General features: G+C 48.4%; 1 protein-coding gene across 1 annotated transcript in view; it reads left to right on the top strand.

Moving 5' to 3' along the window:
- ZCCHC14 (zinc finger CCHC-type containing 14) overlaps positions 1-21,349 on the top strand; it is a 58,416-nt gene extending 37,067 nt beyond the window's left edge. The window contains exons 4-13 of the mRNA XM_004280072.4: positions 7,226-7,297; positions 9,942-10,051; positions 10,825-10,919; positions 11,001-11,055; positions 12,079-12,358; positions 13,835-13,926; positions 14,265-14,392; positions 15,653-15,793; positions 15,877-17,346; positions 18,485-21,349. Coding sequence (XP_004280120.4) covers positions 7,226-7,297; positions 9,942-10,051; positions 10,825-10,919; positions 11,001-11,055; positions 12,079-12,358; positions 13,835-13,926; positions 14,265-14,392; positions 15,653-15,793; positions 15,877-17,346; positions 18,485-18,540 — 2,499 coding nt within the window. The 3' untranslated portion in view covers positions 18,541-21,349. The remainder of the gene's footprint in view (positions 1-7,225; positions 7,298-9,941; positions 10,052-10,824; positions 10,920-11,000; positions 11,056-12,078; positions 12,359-13,834; positions 13,927-14,264; positions 14,393-15,652; positions 15,794-15,876; positions 17,347-18,484) is intronic.
- The last annotated feature ends 644 nt before the right edge of the window (positions 21,350-21,993 follow it).

Consider the following 21,993-nt stretch of genomic DNA (forward strand, 5'->3'; position numbering starts at 1 on the left):
ATTGGGTGGGAATTTTCTTCATTTTCTTTATGCTGTCCTTTGACACACAGAAGTTTTAAATTTTGATAAAGTCCAGTTTCCCTATTTCTTCTTTCATTCCTTGTGCTTTTGGTATTATATTTAAGAAATTGTTGCCTAAGCCAAGGTCGCAGAGCTTCACTCGTGTGTTTTCTGCTAAGAATTGTATTGTTTGTGCTTTTGCATTTAGGTCTTTGATGCATTTTGGATTGATTTTTTGTGTGTGGTGTGAGGCAGGGGTTCGAATGTGTCCTTTTGCATGTGGACGTCCTGTTGTCCAGCACCATTTGTTTGTTTGTTTATTTTACAATTTTTTTAACATCTTTATTGGACAGCACCATTTGTTGAAAAGACCATTCTTTCCCCCACTGAAGGGTCTTCACACCATTGTTGAGAATCCGTTGAGCGAAATTGTGAGGGGTTGTTTCTGGACTCTCAGTTCCATTCATCTCTCTTGTTGTTAGGCCGGCACTGCTCTGTCTTGAGTACTGTGGCTTTGACGTTGGAATTGGGAAGTGTGAGTCCTCTTAGGTTTGGTCTTCTTTTTCGGGATTGTCTTGGCTCTTCTGGGGATACTGCATTTCCATGTGAATTTTAGGAGCAGCTTGTCAGTTTTGGTGCCAGCGCTGGCAGCAACTCAGGCTCCCGCTGCCCGCGGCTCCTTGCAGGGTGGCCCTGGGGTCGGCTCGGGGCCTGGCGGTGGCGACTGCTCTATCCCGCGGGCCAGGCCGCGTCTGCTTCGGGCTAAGGGCCCCGGACGCCACACCACCCTGGTCAACTGATTATTGACAAAGGTATAAAGGCATTTCAGTGAAGAAAAGACGGTCTTTTCAGCAAATGGTTCAGGAGCAGATAACCATATGCCAAAAAAAGGAACCTTCATCAAACCTCACCCTTTATATAGAAATTAACTCAAAACTGATCACAGACTTAAATGTACAACGTAAAACCATAAAACTTCTAGAAGAAAGCATAGGAGAAAAGTTTGTGACTTAAACAGGCAAAGATTTCTTAGGTAGGATACCAAAAACATGAGCCATAAAAGACAAAATGAATTAAATAAACTTCATCAGAGTTTAAAACTTGCTCTTTGACAGGCGCTGTGGAGAAAGTTAAGCCAAGCCACAGAACCGGGAGAAAAGCATTTGTAAGTTGCACGTTTGATAGAGGATTTGTATTCAAACTAGAAAAAGAACTCTCAAAACTCAATGGTGAGAAAATAACCCAATAAAAAAGTGAACATTTTACCAAGAAAGATGTATGGATGGCAAATAGCACACGTGACAGATGTTCAGCATCGGTAGTCATTAGGAAAACACCGATTAAAACCACGGTGAGCTCATCCTGCACGCCCGTCACAGTGGCTGAAGTTGACAGCTGCTGGCAGGTGTGTGGAAGGACTGCCATGGGAGTGTAAAATGGTGAGATTACTTTGGAAGACAGTTCGGCAGTTTTTAAAAAGTCAAACATATCCCTAAAATCTGATTCATCGGTCCCGCTTCTAGGTCAATAACCAAAGGAAATGAAAGTACACGTTCGTACAAAGGTTTGTACACGAATGTTCATAACAGCTTTGTTTGTAACGCCCCAAATATCCATTATCAGGAGACTGGATATACACTGTGGTATTGCAGCCACACAGTTCAGCGTTCAGAATAGAGGAGTGAATTACTGATACACTTGGCAGCATGGGGGAAAGTGCGTAATCGTGCTGTGTGAAAGAAACCAGAAAAAAGGAGCATACACTGCATGCGTTTATTTATGTAAATTGAGAAAATGCAAAATAACTGCAGTGATAGAACGCAGATCAATAGCTTCCTGGGGAGGGACTGGTGGGTATGTTCATTATATAGATCGGAGTGATGGTGTCACGGGTGTATACGTATGTCCAAACTGGTCAGATTGTACACTTTAAATATGTGCATTTCATTGTCAGTTATACTCAATAAAACCTTTAAAAACATCACCTGAGGATTGGGACTTCCCTGGTGACACAGTGGTTAAGAATCTGCCTGCCGGGACTTCCCTGGTGGCACAGTGGTTAGGAATCCGCCTGCCGATGCAGGGGACACATGGTCTGGGAAGATCCCACATGTCGCAGAGAAACTAAGCCCATGCACCACAACTACTGAGCCTGTGCTCTAGAGCCCACGGGGCACAACTACTGAGCCCGCGTGCCACAACTACTGAAGCCCACGCGCCTAGAGCCCATGCTCCACAATAAGAGAAGCCACCACAATGAGAAGCCCGCGTGCCTGGAGCCCATGCTCCACAATAAGAGAAGCCACCACCATGAGAAGCCCGCATGCCACAACTTTTGAAGCCCATGTGCCTGAGCCCGTGCTCCACAATAAGAGAAGCCACCACCATGAGAAGCCCGTGCACCGCAGTGAAGAGTAGCCCCCATTTGCCGCAACTAGAGAAAAGCCCGCACACAGCAACGAAGACCCAATGCAGCCAAAAAAAGAAAGAAAGAAAGAAGTTTACCTGGGGGTTAATTTTTGTCCACAGAGCCCTAAATAATTAGGATAAATTGTCCTTTAAATAGGTTGTCTTTTGAACATGGATATAAATAGCTATCGTGCTGTGGCCAGAACAATAAAGAACTTTATTAGGAGTCTCTGCCTTAACCACGGTGAGATGTACCCTCTACTGCTAACAGTATAGGAAGACTCGAGAAGCGGTTTTTTCTGAAAGCTTTCACTCATTCAAGGAGAAGTCAGCGACTTCCCCCTCCCCTTTTTCTCAGCTTTGTTTATCTCTACTTTTAGTTTTTATGTGTCATTGTTTTCCAGGAGACAAATGAAAGGTTGTTATTTTATAGGAAGACATAAGTAACAAATGGACTGCAAGCAGGAGTTTGAGTTTCCTGTTCTTTTTTTTTCATGGAGTTGGTTTTGTTTTTGCTGAAGTTGTAATTACTAGTTACTGAGGAAAGCAAATACAGGAAGAAAATGACAGAATCTTTTAAAATACAAAAATTATTTTATCTCTGTGTACATGCGAAATGTCCAAATTTTACCAGCTTTTCCAAATTCACTGTTGAATAACTAAAACTTTTTTACAGTATACTTACTACACATGAAGGACAGGGTGGGAAAAAAACATCAGAGGATTACGCGAACACTTGAAACGCCTGTAGATGGGAGAGCTGTATTGGCTTAAAAGGAACTGTGGAGCAATACTAATTAAAACACCCATTCTTTTTATGCCAGTCTTTGTGAAGAACCCAGACATTACATTTTATTTTAGTGCTGTATCTTTTCTTTAGAAGTTTTTCATCTTGAAACAGTCTTAACTGCTCTGAACATTTTATCACCATTAGCTAAGGATGAGTCTTGACAACTATTTTTTTTTTCTTTAGTTGTTTTCATCAGCTCTCTGTGTGCAGAGAGTCCAGTAATTGTGCCTACACCACCCGGAGGAGCAGGGAACCGTTTCTTGTGATAATACACCTCATTGCTTGTATGATAATTAGCCTGACTGTGTGAAGGTTGTTGCTACCCAAGCCATGTGGTATATGCTTATTTAGTACCTTTCCTTTCCGATACTTTATTCTACCTGGAGTTAATTGTCTCTTTTTGTTGGTTTGTTGCGTGTGAACAAGTACTTAGAAAACAGAGTCACCCCTGAAGTTTTCCCTGGTTGTGTTCAAATGCATCCCGCATTCCATCGGTTTCGTCTCTGGAGCTACGGCCCTGCTCCGACCTGGACTCGGCCTGGTGCAGTCTCATTGCGGGGCCCCCGTACCATCACCCGCGGGGTCCCTTCCTCCCTCCTGGCTCTGATACCCTGTTCTCAGCTCTTAACTCATCTATTGCCTTGGGTTAGTTCTAGGTTTTAATAGTTGCTCTAGTAGCTTCTTAGAAAGGGTTCCGGGGAGGTACAGTTTCTGGCTTTCATGTTTGGCAGTGTCTTCATCCATCTGACCTGACATGTGACTGGGAATACAGTTCTAGAGCAGGCGTCATTTTTCCTTAGGAACTCGGAAGCACTTCTTATTTACTGTCTTGCAGTGTTGCTGTTGAGAAGCGTGGATCTGCTCTGACTCCTGATCCAGTGTTGGCCCTGTTTTATAATTTCTAAAGGTTTTAGGATCTTCTCTTAGTCCCCAGCCTTTGCACATTTCTCAGAGCCAGGCTTGGGTGTAGGTTATCATCCACTGTGCTGAGATGCAAGTCAGCCTTTTTAACTTAAGTCCATTAATTTGAGTTCCTTTTCTGGAATCATTCCTTTTGATTTCCTCTGTCCTGTTTTTCTCAGTTTTCTTGTTTTGGAACTCCTGCTGTCTGCCTTTTGGACCTCAAGACTGGTCCTCTGTTTTATTTTTTTTTCCTCTATTTTCTTTCCCTTTGACTTTGATCTATCCTATGGAAGATTCCCTCATCTTCCATCTCTTGAAGTGAATGTTTCACTTCTGCTGTCCTGTTTTTAACAACAGAGACCTCTGTTCCCTGGCGATTCTTTTTTCGTAGCATCCTGTTCTTGGCGATGCTGTCTGCTCTTAGTTCACTGAGAATATCGTTGATAGTTTTTAGTTTTAAAAGCGAGTTTTGAGTGCATGGTCCGTGCCACCTCCAGGCTGCCTTGTTCTTTGTGACTGCTTTGCCTGTCCTTGTATTCGACTTCAGAGCTCCTCAGAGGTCTGGTGGCAGGTCTGGTGGCACTGGGCTGCTTGCTCACGTGAGGGCTGTGGTCTGAGCAGTGGCAGGGCCTTTGCCTGAGCTGCTGCCTGTGTGAGTGAAGAAGACGCTGCTCCCCCTTCTCCAGAGGGTGCTGAGAGCTGAGACGGACAGTGGGTCAGAGGAGTTAGACTCTGAGTGTGAAGAAATCCTCAGTATCCTTATGTACTCTGTGCATACCGTGCGTTTCTTTTTTTGGCTGCGTTGGGTCTTTGTTGCGGTGCGTGGGCTTCTCATTGCGGTGGCTTCTCTTGTTGCAGAGCACAGGCTCTAGGCGTGTGGGCTTCAGTAGTTGTGGCACGTGGGCTCAGTAGTTGTGGCTCATGGGCTCTAGAGGGCAGGCTCAGTAGTTGTGGCTCACGGGCTTAGTTGCTCCGCGGCCTGTGGGTCTTCCCAGAACAGGGTTCGAACCCGTGTCCCCTGCGTTGGCAGGCGGATTCTTAACCACTGTGCCACAGGGAAGTCCCCATGCTTTTTTGTGTATGTTTAAGATACATTAAAATCCATCTCAGCAGGTCTCAGTGGCTCTTTGAGCGACTATGGGTGGTAGAAAAACACTGTGCCGTCATTTGATTGGCAGTGTTTCTTCTTGGTGGTACATCAGCAGTGGGGTAGCTTATGATCGATGCTGTCTTGGACGTGGTAGATCACGTGTCTCTAGCACGTGGCACAGTGTGAGGCTGCTCTCCCGTGTCCATGCCCCTCCAGGGGCCCGCCCTCTCAGGGGACTGGGTCAGGCCAGCCTGCGTCAGGGGGTTTCCTCAGGGGACTGGGTCAGGCCAGCCTGCATCACCTGCAGAGCAGAGTGCTGCTGAGGTCTGCTGGTTTCCAGTCCTTGCCCCTGGTTGGAGCAGCAAGTCCTTTTGGAAGTCAAAGAAAAGTATACCAGGAGCAGACAACCTAGAATAGTTGCACCTATTTAAAATATATAATTGTCGGGGAAGCAGATTGTCTGTTTCAGCATAGAATGGTGTGTCCATGCCGTGCTCCCCATTTGGGTGTTGGACTTCATGCTTTAGTTGGGTTAGGGTGCGTTCGTGCCACGTGACATGCGGCATATTTTACTGAGAAAACCACGTCAGCCGTACTTTGGGTCGTACATCTAATGCTAGAAAGTTCTCACCTTTAATCCTGGATGTTACTGGTGTTTTATGTGCGGAGCAGCTCACTCTCCCCCAAACTTCCTTTTAGTGTTGTTAAAAGATTTAATTATTTTAGACAGAAAAAATGGCGTAGGTGCTTTGATTTTAGTGTAGGTAGATTTGGGATGGCACAGCATGTTCATTCAGAAATGCCAGCACTTGCCTTGATAAATTCTGGGAGGCATAGGGAATTCAGAGATGAAGAAGAGAGGTCCCTTTCCTTGATTGGCTTGTATTTTGTGGGGGCTTGAAAAACATACCTTAGTAATTGTTATGTGATGTGACAGCCACCAGAGCAGAGAGGAACTCACGTGAATTTCAACAGAGAGGAGAGACGGCCAGCGCTTCAGGCCCCGGAGACTGTCAGCAAACATGCTGGGCTGCTTCTCAGAAGATGAAGGCCAGCGCGGGGTGGGAGGAGAGCATGAGAGTTGTTTGGTGTCTCCAGCCTGTTTTCTCTAAATCAGTGTAAATACAACGCTTTCCTATTGGTGATAAAATACACTCAGTCATTTTATTTCCCGACTTGAAATCCTCCAACGCTCCTTCTGGATTTTAGGGTAAACGTCCTCGTTCGTGGTTTAACCCTTCTTGTTATGGACCCTGCTTCCCTCCCATCTCATCCTGTCCCCTCTGTCCTTCTCGCGCCTTCTGAGTTCAGCTCACGCTTTCCTCGGCGCAGGAAAGCCCTCTGCCCCGGGGAACTTACAGTCCATTTGTGGAGTCATGAACTAAAACTGCTGCTGTCGTAGGTGCAGGAAGTGAAAACAGACACACCGGGCTTTGTAGAACTTCCAGAAAGACCTTTCTGATGTTTTCTCCCCGAATTCTTACCCCGCCCCCTGCGATGGAGGATGTTCCCCGCTATTCTGGTACTGACTGCCCTGGCCTGTGTCACCCCCGCCCCCAGTTCTGTCAGATTCCTGAGGGCTGGGACCTGGCCTCCTCCCGTCAGCATGCCCCCAGCACTGAAATGTATGGAGTACTTACTGTTTGGATGGGCTCGTTTCTGGTAATCTCTTGCGTAGACTGACCTGAACAGAGGAGGTCCACGTGAGGATGACGTGCTCACACACATACCCGCAGTCGGGGTCGTCAGGGACTTTCTGACGCTTTGAGGAGCAGCCTTAGACTCCACACTTGAGTGATAACACTGATCTTTGAATAATTGCGCAAAACAGGAAGCTAAGCTTTAATGCACCTGAGTTACGTGAACATTCTTTCTGTAACAAGCCAAGGGGTATATAAACGCTCCAGGCAAGAGGCGCACTAGGGCTCGTCCCACTACCGCGCCTGTACCGGCCACGAATCCCTGGACAAGTGTGTTGGGAATTAAGTATGTGGCGTCTGTTTTTAAGGTTTGTTTGTTTATTTGTTTTTAAGGTCTTGTGGTCTGATTCTTCAGTAACATCAGTAACCAAATCTTCCTCTGAAGTGACTGAATTTATTTCAAAGGTAAGGTGATTTAAGGGCTCTTACAAAAATTAAAAGGGTCTCATTCCCCACGGTCCACTGGACTGCCAGGTAATTTCCGTGGTTGCAGCCTTCAGCGGGTGCAGTGAGTGCAGTGCCGGGGATTCGTGCTCCAACAGGGCGAGTGGCCCTCAGGGCCACGGTCCACATTCCTTCCGGTTGCGGAGAACGAGATGGGACAGAAAGATGCGAGTGTGAAGGTGCCCAAGGGGTGTTTTGTTACAGCTCAGCCGAGGCTGAGTGAGGGGCTCACGTGGCGGCAGTGGGCAGACACTTCACCTTTTTCCACCTTATTCCGTTTACATATTGAATTTTCCTGTTTGTTTTTATTTTTTAAAGTTGAAATACAGATGATGTACAACCTGTTTGGTTTAAAATTGATTCAAAAAATACCGTTTGAACAAGCTGCACTACTAAAGAATTACCTCTTTACCCCCATGTACACGTGTTATATACGTACACACCTGGGTGTCTAAAGTCCCCTGGCCTGGCCTGTGCCGGAGCAGTGAGCCACCGTCTTTGCCGCAGTTGTTCAGCTGAAGTAGTCACCTATGTTGTGTGGAATAACATAGCTGAAGTGTCTCCAAAGTGTGGCTTGCAATTTGATTATAAAGTTAAGGCTATAATCCCGTAGGAGAGAATCGAGTTGATGGATCCTGTCTGAGAAGCTTGGGCAGAAGTTGTTTGCGTGTGCTTCTTACTTAGGCCTGCCATACGCTGAAGGACGCCCCAGTGCCGTGCTTTCTAGGATTGATTAGTGATCCTCCCCGGGGGTTCCCTGTTTCCTCTGCACCACTTACAACACTGAATTTCCTCTCCTTTGTGCCTGTCCTCTTGTCTTGTGAAAAAGCGCTTCTCTGGACTCCGCTGATGCCGGCCGACTTCGCCACCCTTTTGTCTGGGTGTTTGCAGTGGCTGATACTCACCTGGCTTGGGGTTCTCTGCCCTTCCTGGTCTCTGCCTTGCTGTCTGTCAGTAATTTTGGAAACTTCTTGTCCATTATCTCTTCAGATATTTCTCCTGCCCCACTCTCTCTTCTTCCGGGCCTTGAATCATGTGTACGTGACCCCGTCTTCAAGGTTACTTACGTTTCTCCTCAGCTCTGCCCAGGTTGCTGACGAGCTGAATTCTTCATCTCTAGTACCATGATTTTGGGGTTTTTTGTTCTTTTGTTTTCTGTAGCTTTTCCGTTTGATGACGTCTTTTAATAGAAAGTTTCCATCTCTCTGATGAAATTTCCCACTCGTTCATGCATGTTGTTCATTTTTTTAAACGAAGTCCTTTAGTATGTTCAGCAGTTATTTTCAAGTCCTCGTGTGATAGTGCCAACATCTGGGTTATTTTCCAGTCTGGTTCCGATGATTATCTTGATGATAGACTGCCCCCTCTTTTTTATCTTATAATTTTTGACTGAACGTTAGACGTCACGTCTAGAAACTAGCCTGGAGACGGGCCTGCTGCTGCGTCTTTCGGGCCGGCGGTGGGGCTTCAGGTTGATCTCATCAGGAGCGGAGCTGGGTTTGGGTTTTGCTGTTGCACCACAGGCCTCAGGTTCCTCCAGGGAGGCCTGCTGGTCCCTTGAGCCTTGAGAGGAGCCTGGCGTGGTCTTGCTTCACCTGTGGCACAGAGGGGTCTCCCTGCTCCGCTGACTCCTCCCTCCCTGGGGAGACTGCTGTCACCTGTTGCGTGGTGATGCATGCACGGTGAGGGTGGAGCGGTTCCCCGTCCTGCTGGTGCAGCCTCAGCTCTAGCCACAGGGTCGTGGGGGGCCTTTCTCAGCATCCCTGCCCCTTCCTTCCCCAGCAGCAGCTGACTCAGCTCAGGAGGGCTTTCTTGCCCCTTCCTTGGGGCCAGAGGGGTTTTGTTTTCATCTTCCCTGAGAAGCAGGGTATCTCTGCCTGTGACCTGGTGCCGGGAGGACTTTCCCCTCCTCCTCCAGAGGCATGAAGGCATTTCAGCCCCCAGAAACGGGGGGTTTTGCTTGAGCTCTGGGAGCACGAGCAATCTCGTCCCTCCCCCAGCGGGTTACGGGCTTTTTGCTTTGGATTGAGAGCAGGCTCCAGGGAAAGGCATGGGGTTTCCAGCCTCACCCCCAGGGGCGGCTGCATCACCCCTGTGCCACCTGTGCAGACTCTCTCCAGCCTCCCCGCCTGTGGAAGGGAGCTCGGGAATGAGGACACAGGCCCCCTGTGTCTGGGCTCCGGGCTGACTGCTGTCTGACGCACACTCAGCCTGTGGGGATGTGTTCATCCCAGCCGATCTCTTCTACCTGCTTGTATGGCAGCCATCTCTCCCGCGGGCTCTGCCATGGCTGAGACAGTTCACGTGCCCTGTGTCCTCAGAGGGGCAGGTCCGTCTTGGAATTCGGTTCACCTGGTGGCCTTGCAGCTCAGCCCTCTGCTGGGCTCAAGAGCAGGCACAGCTGTGTGGGGTGTCGAGCTTCTTCTTGATGTTGTGGTGGGTCGTTGCTTCCTGCGTCCCAAGTGGACGCAGAAGCCCAGGTGGCTCCCAGAATCACAGCAGCAGGTGTCAGCAGCCAGGACCTGCCCAAGTGTTTCCCACAGTGAGGAGTTCTGGTTCCGTAAGATGAATTGTGACATACGTCCTATGCCTTTTCGTCTTTCAGTTATCTCAGCTGTGTCCTGAAGAAAATTTGGAGAAATTCATTCCTTGCTTAGCTGGCCCAGATGCATTCTATGTAGAGCGAAACCACATGGATCTGGAAGCGGACCTGAGGTAATGCTCGTCACCCCACCCAAGGCCACGGCCAGCGGCCCCCCTGCGGCGCTGTGGCCGCCGATGGCCCTGTGCAGTGCGGGCCGCCGCCGATGGCCCTGTGCAGTGCGGGTGGGGCCCGACGTGAGCTGCCTATAGGCATCTGAGGGGCTCCTCAGGTGACATGCGGTCTGGATGGTTCAGGTCTCCTGTTTGCCTCTAGGGGTTTTCATCAGTTATGGAGAATTTGAAGGATTTTAATAATCTAGGCATGATTTTGAGAATATATAAGTGAAGGAATTTCAAATATGCCACCATTTAATGTAATTTTGACAGTCTTAATGAAATAAAATCTGCTTCTGTCCTATAGTTGAAAGGATAAAATGAGGACCTAATAAAAAGTCTCTTGGGCCCGGTGGCTCTGGACCCTTGATGACGTCCTGGCGCGTTGGTCTTGTACGTGCGCACAGAGGGCCCCGGGGACTGGGGCCAACATCAGAGTGCCACACAGCAGCTGTGACGGCCCCAGCTGTGCTCATGGCCCGGGTCGTGGGCCCTGAGAGACTCAATTCATACAGCGTAGTACAGTGTAAATAAGGAAAAGGGGCACCAGGAAACAGTATGAATCATACCAAGAATGAAACTGAATAAAGCAGGAAGAATATAGGTTAAGGCACTTCTGTTTAGTTTTTCTCTGCTATATATATCTCTTAATTGAAAATTAAAATTTCTCTGCCGGTTACTTTTTGGTAACACGTTTTGATGCTGATAAAACCACTCTGTTTCATTTCTAGGTATTTGGCTTCATTACCTTCTCACATATTAAAAAATGACCATGTTAAGAAATTTTTCAGCACTTCATCTCCCACCCAACAGCTTCAAAGTCCAAGTGAGTTTGTAAAATGTAATTCAATAAAAGTAGAAACATTTTTATGGTCTGTAAATAAATTATATCTATTTTAACTTGTAGGTCCTGGCAACCCTTCCCTGTCTAAAGTCGGTACCATGATGGGCGTGTCTGGAAGGTGAGACTTCTACCATGTAACCAACACATTTCCAGTCAGCCTTGTTACAGAGCTTACTTTTCATTTTGTGTAAATAGTTGTTTCTAGAGTTAAGTCACTCTTGATCTTAGTCTTGAATAATAATATTGAGAGAAGAATTGGATAGAGATAATCCACTTTTTGATTTCTTAAAAAAAAAAAAAAAGTGGTTCTCGGAGCCCCTGGAATTAGAATTCCCAAAGACCCTTATTGCAAATGCCAGTTCCTGGGCCCTGCACATTCTAGGAAACCAAAATTTCTGAGAATCTTCATTTTTACAAGCTCCTGGGGAGTGATTAAGCCCACGAAGGGCCAGAGTCGCTGCTCTGGAGGTCCCTCTGCCAGCACAGGGCCCGACAGTGATGGTGGCAGTGCGCGGGTGACAGACAGACTGCACATCTGGACTGACAGCCAGCATTAAGATGGGCTAACATCACAGACGGTGTGTGCACGCGTGCGTGCGCGCACACACACACACACGGTTCTGTGAGCTCTAGTCAGGTAATGAGGTCTTTGAAGGTGCTGACTTTCTTCACCCTCTGCCTGGAGTGTGTAAACATGTAATATGTCAGTTTGCAGTTTAGTGTGGAAGGGGCAGGGACACAGGGTGATGCTTTGGTCCTTCAGCTTTCTAGAATTTACTTTTCAAAAAAAAATTAATTTGAATATTAAAGATTTTGGAGTTTTAATATATGATTATCAGTATCATCCTGTGATAGAAGCAACAGAAAGAAACTAGGCAGCAAAGCCACAAGTCTGGTGGTGACACACAGACGTGTACATATACACAACATGTACACACGTACTCAAGCGCAGCATCTAGATGGGTGCATACACGTCCGCGCACGCACATGTCCACGCCTTCAGACGTTCACCCCAGGGTGGTGGTGGCAGTAGCTCTGGCGCCAGCAGTGGACATGGCTGCAGATGCAGGCCAGGCTGTAGGAGCTGGTCCTCGGTGGAGGCCGTGGTCTTTTGAAAACTACCTGTCTGCTGTCCTCGCAGGCCTGTGTGCGGAGTGGCCGGCATCCCGTCGTCTCAGGGCGGCGCCCAGCATCACGTGCAGCACTCGGCCAGCACGTCCGCCTTGCCCCACTGCTCGCATGCGGGGGGTGCAGGCTCAGCTCTGGCCTACCGGACCCCGATGGACAGCTCGCCCGCTATCTTGATGCCTTCCAGCCTGCAGGCCCCGCAGACCCAGGAGCAAAATGGGATTTTAGACTGGCTTCGGAAACTGCGTTTGCACAAGTACTACCCCGTCTTTAAACAGCTCACGATGGAGAAGGTACGTTGGTTACTAGCAGGCAGCGAGAGTGTGCTTGTTGTCTCAGGTAACCCGTCATTCTTTGGACCTCATTCCTAGAGGAACTGAGTTGGGTTTCTGCAGCGTGTGTGTCGTGGAGGTCATACCACCTGGTCCTTAACACCTGCAGATGCGTGTCCCCACAAGTCCTGTGAGCTTGCTGGAGGGGCCGTGGATTTGAATTTGGAGGCGACCTGCAGCTGAAGCAAAAACTGGATCACAGTTGTCCGTAAACAGCTTTCTTAAGATAGTTTGGGGTCTTCCCAAACGAGACACTCACTGTCTGTGACTGAGGGCTATGTCTCCAGCAGCCCTTCAGTGGGTAGAGGTAGTGAATTGTGGGCCCCGCGTCCCCCTTTCTTAGACGCCCCTCAGCGTAGCCTTTTACAAGAGCCCAGTGCAAAAGGGTTGTCTGATGACCTGCCTTCATGTAGGCTCTTAGAGCTAAAGGAATAGATGAATTTTATGGCTTTCAAGAAATCCTACATAGCAGTTATCTTTGAGAATACAGTTTTGACAAGGAGCATTTTTTCACTGTTAAAAAAATTCTGAAATTTCTTAAGTTTCAGTGTCAATGGTAAAAGTAAATTGGACCTGTATGTGATGTTTGAACTCTGAGCTCCCCCTGCTGGATAAAGTGACTTGGTGCCTTTTATCTCTGCAAACGTTTCGTTTGTCCAAAAATCTGCAATTGAAGAATCTAGAAATCAAGCTTTTACTGCTAATAAAAAATACATTTTAAGTAAATTTTCAATACTCTCAGTTTAGGATTCACAAGTCTTAAAAACAACAGATTTTACTAACCTTGGTCATGATCAGTTTAAAAAGTTTTAGCGTAATGTATGAGTTGAAAAGGCTAAGATCACAAATCATGTTATGGACCGTTGTGAGAACCAAGTATCATCTTTTTTCTTAGTATGAGGCCAGTGAGTTAGGGCGCCGTTCAGTTTGGATGGCATCTACTTTTCTGGATCACTGGCTACCCAACAAAGTTGCTGTTGTCCCTAAAATGACCATGATCTCAAGAAAAAAGAGCCACTAAAGAAGACTGCTCCTGTCGCTGGAGGGAGAGCCCCGGGAGGGGAGACACTTCCACCAGCTGCATCTCTGCAGCAGTTGAGACGCAGACACTGTTTCAGTCTCCTGCCCGCATAGCACGGACCTTCCAGGTGCCCAGTCTTCACCCAGCTGTCACTCGGACGCCTGTGCTGAAGGCTCAGTGGGCACAGCCCGTGACCCTCAGACGCACAATGAGCGTCTTATATTTTGGACCCTGGACACCAAGTCATTTAGCAAGTAAATGTTTGACAGCGATCCCCAGTCTTTTATTATCTACTTAAGTTTGATCTGTTTACATATCCTAGAGGTAGAATACGTTTATGAAATTAAACTCCAAGTTCTTTGTCTTCAGAATCCTAATTAATTCTCACACTTTGTAATTTGTTTCTTCTGTGGAAGTTTCTGAGCCTTACGGAAGAAGATCTAAATAAATTTGAATCCCTCACCATGGGAGCAAAGAAGAAGCTCAAGACTCAGCTGGAGTTGGAGAAGTGAGTGTGAGATTGTTTACAGAATGTGTCTTCATTTTAGTTTCTAACATGCGGAACAGACGCTAGGACTTATTACTGCTGATTGCTTATCAAACCTTAATTAATGCTCTTAAGATTCTACAAATGTGGCTTTGGTTTGCTAGGAAGGACCCTTTAGAGTGAATCTGAGAAGTCAGAATGCATTATCTTCCACCCTGGAGATTATTTTGGCGGAAATCAGCCTTCTTAAGTAGAGACTGAAACACGGAGAGGCTCTGCATTAAGTAGAGACTGAAACACGGAGAGGCTCTGCAGCAGAACTGAACGCTCGCTTGTTGCTGTGCTTTCCTGTCGCACAGGGAGAAGTCAGAGAAACGGTGCCTGAACCCCTCGGCCCCTCCCCCAGTCAGCAGCAGCGGAGTGGCCCGCGTTCCCCCCACCAGCCACGTGGGGCCTGTGCAGCCGGTGCGAAGCAGCCATGCTGCAGGTGGGTGGGGCCGGGCGCGCCTGGACCTGGGACCCTTCGGAGGAGGGCCAGGCCACAGGTCACGCCCCTTTTCCCTTTCTGTTTTCTAGTGCTTAGAGTTACTTTTCATTATTTTAGTTTATTTTATTTTTAAATTAATTAATTTAACTTTTGGCTGCGTTGGGTCTTTGTTGCTGTGCGTGGGCTTTCTCTAGTTGCGGCGAGCGGGGGCCACTCTTCACTGTGGTGCGCAGGCTTCTCATCGCAGTGGCTTCTCTTGTTGCAGAGCATGGGCTCTAGGTTCGTGGGCTCAGTAGTTGGGGCGCACGGGCTTAGTTGCTCCGCGGTATGTGGGATCTTAGTTCCCTGACCAGGGCTTGAACCCGTGTCCCCTGCATTGGCAGGTGGATTCTTGACCACTGAGCCACCACGGAAGTCCCAAAATTGGGACTTTGCTGTTTCCATTTTCTCATACTTAAGAGTTACTTTTCATTATTTTAGCTTTTATAGTTTCTGCGACAGGAAAATAGAAGGGACGTTTGTGTTAGAAGCTGGAGACTGGTGACTCGCCTGAAGTGGTTTGGGCAAAAGCATTAGACCCAGAAACTGCTCTGGTGAAAGGGAGAGAGTAGGAAGTATGCAAAATAGATGACAGCCTCGCCCCCCCCCCCCGCCCGCCCCCCCCCCCCCCCCCCGCCCCACCATGGCAGGTGTGGAGGCGGCTTCAGGCCGTTGCCCTGCAGGTCCATCCTGAAATCCCTGATGCCGTGCCCCCAGCCTTCCTCCTCTTCTCCCTGCCGTCCTCTCCTCTCCTCTCCTCTCCTCGGCAGGAGGGGGAGGGTCACGGTAACAGCTGTTCTGCTGTTTTCCTCATGCACTAGAAATATCAAGAGTGACAGTAAACCAGGAAGAAAAAATGTCAGTGCATCTTTTCAGTGCTTATTTGACTGAAAAGGTCTTATATCCCCGGTCCTCAGAAAACGGAGGTGTCTGTTTGTGGAGTGTGGCTGTTGTAGCACCCGGTGGTTTGGGGGTCCTTTTCCTGTCCTGCAGCGTCTGCTTGGGGAGGCTGAGAGCGCGGCCACGTGTGCGTCTGCCGCCTGGCGAGCTTGTGAGCCTCAGCCCTGTATGAATAGGGACAGGATAGAAAATGAGCCCGATAGGCATGCATGCGGGTGGGAGAGGGCGCGGTCGGCGCCGGCTGGCACAGCCCCCGTCGGCATCCCGTGGCTCGCGGACCTTGGTGCCACCTCCGGGCTGTCACCTGTGCCTTCTCCGCAGCACTGCGGGTGGAGGTGGTGCAGCCCCCGCACCAGACGGCCCGGGAAGGCAGCTCCTCTGAGTGTTCCAGCTCCTCGCCCAGCCCGATGGGCGTGCAGGCCCGGGAAGAGAGCTCGGACAGCGCGGAGGAGAACGACAGACGTAAGCACGCCCCGTGTGGCTCGCGCTGTGCTGCCCCGCCCTGGTCTGCGGAAGCTGTGCTGACGCTGTTTCCACCTCTCTAGGTGTGGAGATCCACTTGGAGGGCTCTGACAAGGAGAAGCCTGTGATGCTGCTGAACCATTTCACTTCAAGTTCCGCCAGGCCCACAGCCCAGGTCCTCCCCGTGCAGAACGAAGCAGGCTCCAATCCGTCGGGCCACCACCCGCTGCCCCCACAGATGATGACGGCGGCCTCGCACATCGCGCCCATCCGGATGCTGAACTCCGTGCACAAGGCGGAGAGGGGGGGCGCGGACATGAAGCTCCTCTCGTCCTCTGTGCACTCGCTGCTGTCTCTCGAGGAGCGCAGTAAAGTCTCTGGACCAAGAAGCGGCATCAAAGTGGACAAGAACTTTGGCAGCACCATGATGGACATGCTACCCGCGTCCACCCCCCATCAGCCCATGCAGGTCCTTTCTGGACTCACCGAGAGCAGCTCTGTGTCGCCCACCGTCTCCTTTGGTCCCCGCACCAAAGTCGTCCACGCGTCCGCCCTCGACAGGGTTATGAAGCCGGCACAGCAGCCGGCCCTGGTGGTGGAGACCAGCACTGCTGCCGCAGGGACGTCCAGCACCGTCTTCCATGTGGCTCGGCCACCCATCAAACTTCTGGTGTCTTCATCTGTCCCTGCAGACTCTGCCGTGTCTGGGCAAACGTCCTGTTCTGGCAACGTGCAAATAAGCGTGCCCCCTGCCATAATAAACCCTCGGACTGCTCTGTACACAGCCAACACCAAAGCTGCCTTCTCTGCGATGAGCAGTGTGCCCGTGGGCCCCCTGCAGGGCAGCTTCTGCGCAAACAGCAACACTGCCTCTGCCGGTAGCCACCCTGCCACGTCCTTTGCAAACATGGCCACCGTGCCCAGCTGCCCCGCCCCCAGCTCCAGCCCCGCACTCTCCTCGGTCCCCGAAAGCAGCTTCTATAGCAGCAGTGGCGGCGGCGGCGGCGGTGGCGGCTCCCCCGGAAACCTCCCCGCCTCGGCCCAGAACCACCACCACCACCACCACCATCAGCAGCAGCCGGCGCCCCAGCAGCCCGCGCCTGCCCCGCCCCCCGGCTGCGTCGTGTGCACGTCCTGCGGCTGCAGCGGGAGCTGCGGCTCGAGCGGCCTAACTGTCAGCTACGCCAACTACTTCCAGCACCCGTTCTCGGGGCCGTCCGTCTTCCCCTTCCCGTTCCTGCCGTTCAGTCCCATGTGCGGCAGTGGCTACGTGGGTGCCCAGCAGTATGGCGGCGGCGCCTTCCCGGTCGTGCACTCGCCCTACAGCAGCGGCGTGGGCCCCGAGCCCGTGCTGGGCGGCCAGTCGGCCTTCACCGTCCCGCCCGTGCAGAACTTCATGGGGGCGGCGGGCGTCTACCAGGCCCAGGGCTTGGTGGGTAGTAGCAACGGCTCCAGTCACAAAAAGAGCGGGAATCTGTCGTGTTACAACTGTGGGGCCACCGGTCACCGCGCTCAGGACTGCAAGCAGCCGTCCATGGACTTCAACCGGCAAGGTAAAGGCCCCCGAGGTGGAGAGCTCCAGACAGGAGCGTCCTTTCTGTGAAAGTAATAGCCAACTTCCTTTTTTTTTAAAGCAAGCAAGAAGTGGTTTTTCAAATGCTCTCTGAAAAAGCACGAAACTCTTGATGGGCTGTGCAGCCCCCAGAAGGTCTGCTTTGGTTCTGAGACTGTCTCTGTGATTTCAGCCTGCTTCTCATTTTAGAGTGTGGCTAGCTGGCTGTGGCCCAGTGGCTCCTTGGTCTGTTATTTTTGTGCCACGTGACTGGGGAGGAAGCATGGGTGATTTAGTGCCACCGCCGCCGGTGTTTAACTGAGAACCGAGGGCGTGGCATGTGAGTTCAGGCGCTACAGGTGGAACTCGCTGTCCCCGCTTCTCTTCCCCCGTCTAGAGTGGCAGTGGCCATGGCCGTGGGCATTGTGTGGCGGCTACGTGGTGTTCTCACTCTCTGTGTTGCATCTTCTTCCTTCCCCCTTTGCTACTCTTTCTTGTCTCCTTTAGTCAAGTGTGTGTCTGCTGTCGTTACCACACCAGGTTTGTTCTTGCTGTTTTCCTTGGAAAGATTAGGCTGGGCGTTGGGAAAACTGGTCCCAGCCTGCGACTGCTCACTGTGCGACCTTGGATAGTCAGCCACTTGCTTTCTGGAGACTTTTGAGGGTTGTTCCAGACCTGCCTGTGCCCCTTAGTCACCTGGAGAGCTTTACAGACAACTTGGAATCAGGTCTGGTGGCAGGTGGAGTGACTGTGGGCTGTGGGCCCCCCCCCTCCCCCGTTGATAGAGGTGGTGCTGCGTCTCCTGACGCAGCGAGCCCGGAGGCCTGTGGTGGCGGCCAGGCCTCCCTTGCCCTGTCCCAAGGAAGGGGGCCAGTTCTGTGCTGTCTGAGCTCCCAAAGAATGAAGAAACAGACTGGGAACTCTTCAGTCTTTTTCACCCCTTCTCTGATTTGATAAACTTGTTAAGATAACGTCCAGTTTGCGGGGTGGAGCCAGGGGAGCTGGGAGTGGTCAGAACAGGTGGTCTGGATTTCCAGCACCCAGATCTTGACCAGAGACTCTGGAAATAACTTTGGACAGATCATGGCAGTAATTCTATGGTGATTCAAATTTGATCTCTCTTTTTTCCCCCTCTCTAGGTACTTTTAGGTTGAAATATGCCCCTCCAGCAGAAAGTCTGGACTCCACAGATTGATATTTTTCTCTGGCAACAGAACACTATTAAGCCATGGAGACCTAAGGAAAATTAAATACAAAACTGAGAAGTCTAGTTGCTGTTGAGCTCAATATTTTTAATCCAAAGGTGCTTTACTTTACTAGACTGGATAGAAAACCTAGCGTAGGAATGCATCAAACTCAGTTTTATTGCCAAAATCCTAGACGGGAGCTTGATGTCAGGACTGGCCTAGTGGGTATCTCCACTGTGGGTGAAAGTTGGCCACCTCCACCCTTGGTTGCAATGCAGAGACCTCCCGTCTCCTGAAGAGCATTGCCGTAATTGGTCCTTCTAGGCTCACACGTAATTCCAGGGCAGCTACGTGAGGTTGGAATCGAGAACTGAAGGTCGGAGTTCTCCAAGTGGAGTTCTACCAGTCGGACTCTTGACACCCCTGGTGAGGGAAAATGTCGCCTTTGTTTTGTTCTGTTCTGTTCTGTTTCGTTCTTAAAGTGGTTAGGCACTAATCTCTGGGCTTTTTAAGGACTGCACTACCGAAGAATGTAAACCGATGTCCATCTCTGCAGTTCTGGGAGACAAACTCCCTGAGAACAGTCAGTGCAAGACGCTCAGAGAATCCGTTCTTAGAGTCCGCACCAGCAGGCTACACGATTTAGTACACAACAGAGATTTTAGTATTTCCTTCCCTCCTTAAAAGCACTTGTAGCAGTTTCAGGGTTTTTTTTTTCTTTTTTTTTTTTCCTGCAAATAAATTTAAACTACATTATTAAATAGAAATAGTTACTTGCAACAACTTAATTTCTAAAAGGGTCCAAGTCCCAGAGAATCCCTAGTAGTCAAAGCTTTGAGGACACCTTCCTTCCCAGCCCTTCCGAGCTTTGAGTCCTGTCGTCTTCCACCACGAAGGAACTCTGGCAGAGACGCAATAGCGGCACACCTCGTGAGCGGCACTCATGGATGCTGCACGTCCTTAGCCAAGTTTGCAAGTTCTTTTATCTCCCATGGACTTCCCAAGGACCCCAAGGCTCACTGCTAATGGATTCACACTTGAGACAGACATTTCAACAACAATAATACAGTCCTATAATCTCTGAGCAAACGATTGGAAATTTTCTCCTGTCAACTTCTTTTGTATTAGGCTGTGTATCAATAGTTAGTTCCGTTAAAAATTACCTGGAAAACTACAATAGAAAGTGGTAAGACTCTGAAAGAGAATACACTGACAGGACAGAGCTACAAGATCTGCAGAAGTCTAGTTTTACCAAGGTGGGAAATAAAGTCCACCACACAGCTCTCAATTTCACCCCATTGCAATGAGAGCTTTTGGTCCGAAAGTTAGGGACTTAAAGCTTCCAGGCTAAAGGGAATTTTCTGCTCAAACAATATTGTTTTAAATGCTAAAGCCTTCAATATTAAAATATTGATTGGTAAGGTCTTGCCCAGGGATTTTCCAGTTGAATATTTATTTAAAAAAAGAAAATCACAATACTCAGACCACTCTTAAAATGGGACAATCAGCCTCATGTAAAATTGGTGTAAATCAAAAGAATACCCTAGAATTTGAGGCATTGTGATGTAAGGCTTCAAATTTTGAGATCAGTTTCCTGCTTCATGGAAACTAAAGCAGAAAGTTGTTACATTTTTTTAATGAAAGGCTTTTAGTAGAGTTTTTAAGAGTTTTATTTTAGTAGAGTTTTATTTCTATGCAATGCAGAATTGACAGACCTCTGTATTCTTCTCTCTCTTCCTGGTACACAGTATTACATACAGTTTTGAAGTAATGATGATGCTTACAACAGCATTTTGGGGGAATGTTACATTGATCTCTTAAATTATAAACACTACAAAATGTCAAAATTACGAGAACTGACACAACTTTGCCTTAAAGAGTACTAGACTGGAACTTGTCATATTATGTTTAAGGAAGACTTAGAGTGTTCATTGATGTTTACGATTTTAATATTTCTGAAGGCCCTTACAGTGGCCTGGATATGTGCTGAAAGCCAAACTTTTAAAATTTTTGGTTTTTTAAACAAAGAACTATTTTAAATAAATCCTATTTCAACACAGTGAAACTGTTGAAAACCGTCTCATAACAAAAGAAAAAAATCATATTTAGGTTTTTTGTTTTAGTGGTCAGTATTGGGGAATGAAAGTGTGTCTGTTGTTACCCTTATAACTGTTTTGATAAATATTAGAGGTTAGCGTTAAATACGACAAAAAATTAAAACGAACTTCAATTTGAAGTATGACATTCAAATTGAGGGAAATAAGTTCAGACATTGTGTGGCTGTGTTCCAGTCATCAGAGGTCTTAGAGAAACTTCCAGCTGTCTTTGAACGTACATGTGCAGAGTGACGTCTCCAGTGAGGCCGTTCCGAGTTGAGAGTGGTAAAACGTAAATGTGAGACACCAGGACACAAAGCATTCAGCTGCCGCTCCGTGAGACGTCTTCCCAAGTGAATCCCATACTTGAACTTGGGAATATTTGCTAGCAGTATTCTCTGATGAAATTTCTCTCCAGAAGCAACCACAGTCAGTGAGCCTAAAGAGCATTTGGCATTTCCTCAGAGGACGTCCTCATCAGCTAGAAACACAGATCAGACTGACCCTTGCAACTACTTATTTTCCTGAAATTGTGGGCTCAGTTTCCAAATGCTGTGGCAACCAGGTAGGTGTGGCACCAGCCACTTTGCTCTGTGTAGTCTGTCATATTTTAAAGTTTCTAACCCCATTTTTTATCTCCAAGAATGGGGAAAGTGGAATGTACAGATTGAAGTAGAATACAACGTTGGGATAAAACACTAATCTTTTTTTTTTTTTTAAAGCAGAACACTCAATTTTCTACCTTATTTTCTAATTTTTATTTTATGATTATATTGAACATTGGAAAGTGTATAAATGTTAAAAACTTCTAATTGCTAAAAAGCACTGAGAAAATGGGAGCTAGCACTTAGAATAATAAAGAAAAAGCTATTTTCTTGAAAGCAGACATGTGATTGGGTATTTTAAAAAACCAGCATCATTTATAATCTCCAAAAAATTACACGAGTCAGCTTGTTAATACAGTAGTTAGTAGGTTCAGTATTTTAATTCACTATTTAGAATTCTAGGTCCTTTATCGCAAGAAGTCCACCTAGCTAGTTACACGGCACACTACGTATGGAGATGCATAGCGGGTAGTAACTTTGCCTGACATTATACAGCTGTAATGCGTTCCTGTTTGAGCACAGGCTGACCGAGGCTTGCATCTGTCCACTCACTGCAGTGTTGCTAGTGAGCACTTGCTGAGCAGGAAGTGGGCCACGCCCTCCTCGCTCCCTGTCGTTGTCACTCCTCCTGCTTCCGTGGTGGCTTATTTGATGCCTTGCTAGTTTTACACACTGATAACTGATGGCGTTACGTGTTGAAGTCTTAAAGGTTGTAAGGGAAACCCTGACCCTGCTCAGCTCGACCACCCGTCCCAGTGGA

The sequence above is a fragment of the Orcinus orca genome, chromosome 20 (genome assembly GCF_937001465.1).
Source record: "Orcinus orca chromosome 20, mOrcOrc1.1, whole genome shotgun sequence".
NCBI lineage: Eukaryota > Metazoa > Chordata > Mammalia > Artiodactyla > Delphinidae > Orcinus > Orcinus orca.